At 41.4% G+C, this 5,697-nt stretch overlaps 1 protein-coding gene across 4 annotated transcripts in view; it reads left to right on the top strand.

The window, feature by feature from the left end:
• Nucleotides 1-415: 415 nt before the first annotated feature.
• Nucleotides 416-5,697, top strand: part of NUDT15 (nudix (nucleoside diphosphate linked moiety X)-type motif 15) — a 10,090-nt gene continuing 4,808 nt past the window's right edge. For 2 of the 4 annotated variants that reach the window (XM_012723321.1, XM_012723319.1), the window contains exons 1-3: nt 416-997; nt 2,547-2,743; nt 3,760-3,899. In XM_012723321.1, coding sequence (XP_012578775.1) covers nt 840-997; nt 2,547-2,743; nt 3,760-3,899 — 495 coding nt within the window. In that variant the 5' untranslated portion in view covers nt 416-839. Of the gene's footprint in view, nt 998-2,546; nt 2,744-3,759; nt 4,557-5,697 lie in introns of those variants that run through there. The other 2 variants (XM_012723322.1, XM_004680351.2) reach the window with 2 other exon arrangements.

The raw sequence follows: 5,697 nt of genomic DNA, 5'->3' as shown, positions 1-5,697 counted from the left end.
GGAAACCTTGGACAGGGGAGGTAAAAAGATAAACTCTAAAGTGGGAAAATGCACACATCTGCCTGGAGAAGTGAAAGAGCCAATTACAAATAGGGTGATGAGATTTTAGAGTAGAGGGGATGAAAAAGGGCTTTAATATCCGCTAGAAATGGGCCCCTAATAGCATCTTTTGCCCCTCCTTGGCAATACTGCCTTAGAGTCTTTGCTTCTTTTTCCTCTTGACTAAACCTCTTCTTACTTTGCTTAAATAAAGTTTGCTTCTCTCTGCTTACTTATCTAAAGAGTCTGTGAATTCCTTTTTTGGCTTCGTGGGACAGAACGTGTTGTGGCTCAAGGGTTAAAATAACAACCCACACCGGCTTCACAAACAACAGAAAAGTGTCTGGTTTTCCATTCTAGTACGTTACTTACGTATTTCAGCAAAATTTATTCTCCTGTGACTTGTGAGTACTGTTGCATATGATCTATCATTGCCCTGGTACCAGACAGACTTGACCTACAGCGCGGATGAGTTTACTGTAGACGAGAGGCTCAAGGTGAAGAAATGTGCTGAGCTTGGCACAGAGATTGATAAACTGGCGGCGCCCCCGCTGGTAAATCGCCAAGTGGATAATGAGTGACGAAGCAGCAGTGATTGGTGTTCATTACAACCAAACCCTCAGGACGCAGTCTTTCGGGACGTCGCGAGACGCAGACACACAACACGCTAAGCCAGGAGGGGGAGACCCGGGGCTCCCACTTTGGCTTGGGGCACGAGCAGCGGCACAGGAACGAGTCACCGGCGGCCGGGGGCAAGGAGAACGTCACTTCCGGCCGCCCAGGCCGAGTCCTACAGCGTGATGACAGCCAGCGCGGAGTCCCGGGCTCACAGGCCCGGAGTCGGGGTGGGAGTGGTGGTGACGAGCCGCGAGCATCCTCGCTGCGTTCTCCTCGGGAAGAGAAAGGGATCGGTCGGGGCCGGTACTTTCCAACTACCAGGCGGGCATCTGGAGTTTGGGTGAGTAGCAGCCCGGGTGATCTCCAGGTGGGCGGAGCGCGCGTGGTAGTGACGCGTTCACGCTTGCGTGCGCGCTGACGCTGCTTCCGGAGCGCGCGCCGGGCTGGGCGGTGCTCGTCGTACTCGCGTGTTTGGTTTTGGCGTTTCCTTAACAGTGCCTGCTTGGCCTTGGTTCTTTTGAGTTTTAGTTCTTAGTGCTTGCATTTCAGACATGGAAAGTGGTGCAGCTTTGTCAGCTAATGGCATTTGCACAGCTTCTCTGATTTTAGCTTATATAGATCAGTGTTACGCCCCGCTATAGTGACGCAGATGGGCTAGTGAAATGTTCTCTAGGTCTGATTTCTTCATCTATAAAAGGGAGGTGTGTGGTGAAGTGCTTTGGCATTCTGTGATTTGATGATGTATAGACCAACAAGGAGTTCCACACAAGGGTGAAAAGGACTTGGGCCATCCCTTAACATACCACCCTGCATTTCTTTCAGTTGGCTTCCTGTCAACCTCTTGTGTTTGCTTGAGCCACAGGAATGATGAAAGCATTGCTACCCTTTTGCGTGGTTCAGCAATGCTCGGCTGTTGCATTCCAATTTCCCAAAGCAGGAATAAACATCACTCAGTATTTACATGTACCTCTAAATACTGAGGCGCACGTTTATGGCAGAGTCCTTTTGTTCCTACCACTCTTGCTCATGCATTGGAGTAGTCCTGTGTGTTTCCTCAATTTAGTAGCTTAGCAGGGAAGTAACCACCCATGTCCACACTGACTAAATATTTGTGGAATGACCTTCACTTTTGTTGACAGACACAAATAAAAAACACCTGTTTTCAGCTTCTCACCTCTTCAAACTAGTGCTAAATTGACTGAATGTTAACTTTTTTGTTCAATATGATGTCCTTTTGGTCTTCAAATAACTAGATGGGAATTATACAGAACCAGAGTAAGAAAACACAACTGAATGTCGCCTCCCCAGACATTCAGTCTTAAAGACATGGGTAGGGAGAAGGTCAAAAGACCTGTTATGCCTTCCTTAGCAAATCTTTGGGGCCACATGACATCTGTTTGCTTTTTGCTGTACTCCAGAATTTAGAGGTGTTTATTGCCCATTGTCCTCAATTTTGAGACATTAACTAAAATTCTGAGATTATAGGAAAAACATAATCCACTTTTTGATATGCTTACAATGACCTCATGAGAAAGTAGCATTACTTCTTTCTGCTTGTCCAAGATAGAGCATGATGAACTTCAAACTCAAACCTAGGTCTAATTGACACCACATATTGCTTTTACCTAATATATTAAACTGCTTCCAGGTTGCATGGGAACTAGTGCTAAATTGACTGTTAACTTTTTTGTTCAATATGATATCCTTTTGGTTTTCAAATGACTAGATGGGGATTGTACAGATTATCAAAGCAGTGCTGTGGATTTATAGTTTTACTGCATGAACTAACTACAGTTCTTTTGCTTTACATTAGAAATTTCTAGCCAAGAATTTCATGGAAAAAAACACATAAATAGAATTGAATACAATGGTATATTTCTGTTTTCTAGTGAAAGCTGGGAAGAATGTGCTCAAAGAGAAACCTTAGAAGAAGCAGCTCTTCATCTGAAAAATGTTCGCTTTGCCTCAGTTGTGAATTCTTTTGTTGAAGAAGAGAATTATCATTATGTCACTATATTAATGAAAGGAGAGGTTGACATGACACATGATCCAGAACCAAAGAATGTAGAACCTGAAAAAAATGAAAGTAAGAGACCTATACATAATAACGCATTTTCTTTGAGGTAAACCTGTCTTCTGAAGGAGTACTACATTAAGTTGCCATATGAAGAAACTAGATAGGTAAATATACTTTAACCCTGGAGATAAAGTACATAACAGGGAGAATGGACTGTGGATCCAGACTCCTTGTGTTTTTTTTTTTTTTTAAGATTTATGTACACATACAGAACTGGGGTACAGGCCAGAGGTGCAGGCATGGTGAGAGGATTCACCAGAGACAGAATGGGGAGCAGAACAGGCAGATCAACGAAGTACACTGCTGAAGGGAGCAGCAAGTGGGTCAGGAGAGGTCTGCTGGCCATGTGGATCACCTCCAGGGCAGGGGCTCGAACTTGCACTGAAGTGGCTATGGCCAGCTTGCTGTGTTCTAACCCATTGTGCCACCAGGAGGGCCCTCAGCCAGATATTTAAGTGAAAACTGAGTAACTTTAGATCTGAGCTTTACCACTTGTGTCTCTTGTGAACTTGGCTTCATGTTCAAATAACAGCATGGTTTAAATGACAACTATTTTTTTTCTTAACATGTTCATTCTTTTAATATTTATTCATATATGCATACAAGAACTGGGATTCAGGCCAGAGGTGCAGGGGGTGAGAGGATTCACCAGAGACAGAGTGGGAAGTAGAATAGGCAGATTGACTGAAATAAATACATTGCAGAGGGAAGCAGTGTGAGAGACTTGAGAGGACTGCAGCGCCATGTGGGTCACCTCCCTGGCCTGGGATGGAACTCATGCTGTAGTGGCTGCGGATAGCTTCATAGTGCTGTGCTTTAACCTCTGGCGCCACCAGGGAGGGCTTTTAACATCTTCATCCTAAATGCAGTTATGTTTATATACATAATACACATCACTGTCACATTTATTACTGTTGTTTCATTAGTAAGTAATTTTTAAATTTTTTAAGGTATAAATTAACTTGCCAAAATAAGTTTTTTTTTCTTTCAACTAAATGAATTGATTTGGTATCTCTCTTTTCTAGGTTGGGAGTGGGTTCCTTGGGAAGCATTTCCTCCACTGGACCAGCTCTTTTGGGCACTACGGTGTTTAAAGGAACAAGGCTATGATCCATTTAAAGAAGATTTAGATCACCTGGTAGGATACAAAGGCAATCATCTCCAGGTGAACAAGAAGAGTCCCTGATTTTTTTTTAAGACAAAATAAGATCTGGTTTGAGAATGAAAAATATCTATATTTCAGAGCTCCATTTTATTCAAAAAGTTCCATATTGTCAATTTTATTTACATTTCCTAATATTCTCACCACCATTTCAACTAGTACTTGTAAAGAGGTTTATGTCATGACTGTTTCAGACACCAAAAAATGTGATAATTGGTGATCCTGTAGTTAATCTTCTTTTCACATTTCTTTGATACTTACTGTGCAGTGTCAATGCCAGATACATGGAGAAAGTGCAATTCAGTTTACCTCTGTGTTTCAGTTAAAACAGTTCCTAATTCAGATGCTAACACAGTATGCCTATTGTACCATTGTGTTTGTTGACTGTCCTGTTTTGTTTTTAAAATGTTTAGTAATATACTGGGGTAGTCTTTTAAGCAGAACAAACAGGGCAGATCATTAGGGTTTATTTCCATTTCCAGGTTTCTATTTAAGAATAGAAATCAGTGTCCCTTCCTGGTGGCCCAACCGTGTTAGGATGCAGCACTGCAAGCTGGCTGTAGCTACTTCAGTGCTCTGATCCTCCATCCAGAAGGTGATCCACAAGGGTAGCAGAGCTCTCCTGACCCCTCAGCAGTGTACTGGTTAATCTGCCTATTGTGCTATCCACTGTCTCTGGTGAAGCCTCTCACCGCCCCTGCACCTCTGGCTTGTACCCCAGTTCTGTATGAATAAATAAATAAATCTTAAAAAAAAAATCAATTCCTCTTATAAGTGAAACCATTCAAGAACACCAAATGGTGGGGGGAGGGGGAAGGCATTGGGAGTCTATTGTTATTACAATACAAAACACAACACAACAAAACAAACAGTTACAAAGCAGAGATCCTTCAGGGGAGAGGGCAAAGAGGGATCAGAAAGAGGGAGGAATGTCGGGGGCTATGGTGATGACTGGTTAGGGAAGAAGTAAACACTATAAAATGAACAATAATATTAGATGGATAGATAAAAATAAATAAATCTTTAACAAAATTTTTAAGAAACTAGAAATCAAAACAAATTTTATCAAACCATCTAGGATTTGTATCTAATCATTAGCAGACCATGTAATTTTGGATGTTTCAATCTTTGTGAGATCCAGCATCCTTGTATTTAAAATGAGACAAGATGCGGACAGTGTGAAACCACTGGGGAAGTCCTTGAGACCTTTTCAGGGATATTTAAGGTCAAAGCTATTTTTGTAAAACTGAGGTATCATTTTCCTTTTTTACTGTCTTTCATGAATGTACAAAGGAGTTTTCTAGAGGTTACATGATATTGACATGGTAACAGACTGATTACAAAGCAGACATGAGAATTCAGCTCTTTTATTAGACATTAAAGAAATTTTCAAAAATGTAAAGTACCATCATGTCACTTTTGTTTTTGAAAAAGTTAACTTTTCTTAAGTTATTTTTGTTAACATATAATGGTTTTTTATTATTTGCAAATAATAAAGTTTTAAAATTTTCTGTTTTAATTCTTTTTTTTTTTTTAAAGATTTATTTATTATGCATACAAGAGCTAGGGTGCAGGCCAGAGATGATGGGAGTGAGATGATTCACCAGGGATAGAGTGGGGTGGCAAATTGACTGAAATACATTGCTGAGGGAGTAGCTGATGATACTACAGAGGTCTCTTGTGCCATGTGGGTTATCCTCCTGGCCAGTGATCAAACTTGTGCTGCAGATAGCTTCATAGTGCTGAGACTTAATCCTTGCACCACCAGGGAGGCCCTCAGTTTTAATTCCTTTTTTTTTTT

The sequence above is a fragment of the Condylura cristata genome, unplaced genomic scaffold (assembly GCF_000260355.1).
Source record: "Condylura cristata isolate star-nosed mole 26May11 unplaced genomic scaffold, ConCri1.0 scaffold00010, whole genome shotgun sequence".
Classification (NCBI taxonomy): domain Eukaryota; kingdom Metazoa; phylum Chordata; class Mammalia; order Eulipotyphla; family Talpidae; genus Condylura; species Condylura cristata.
The sequence above is the reverse complement of the archived record's forward strand: the minus strand, read 5'-3'. Positions and strand labels throughout refer to the sequence as shown.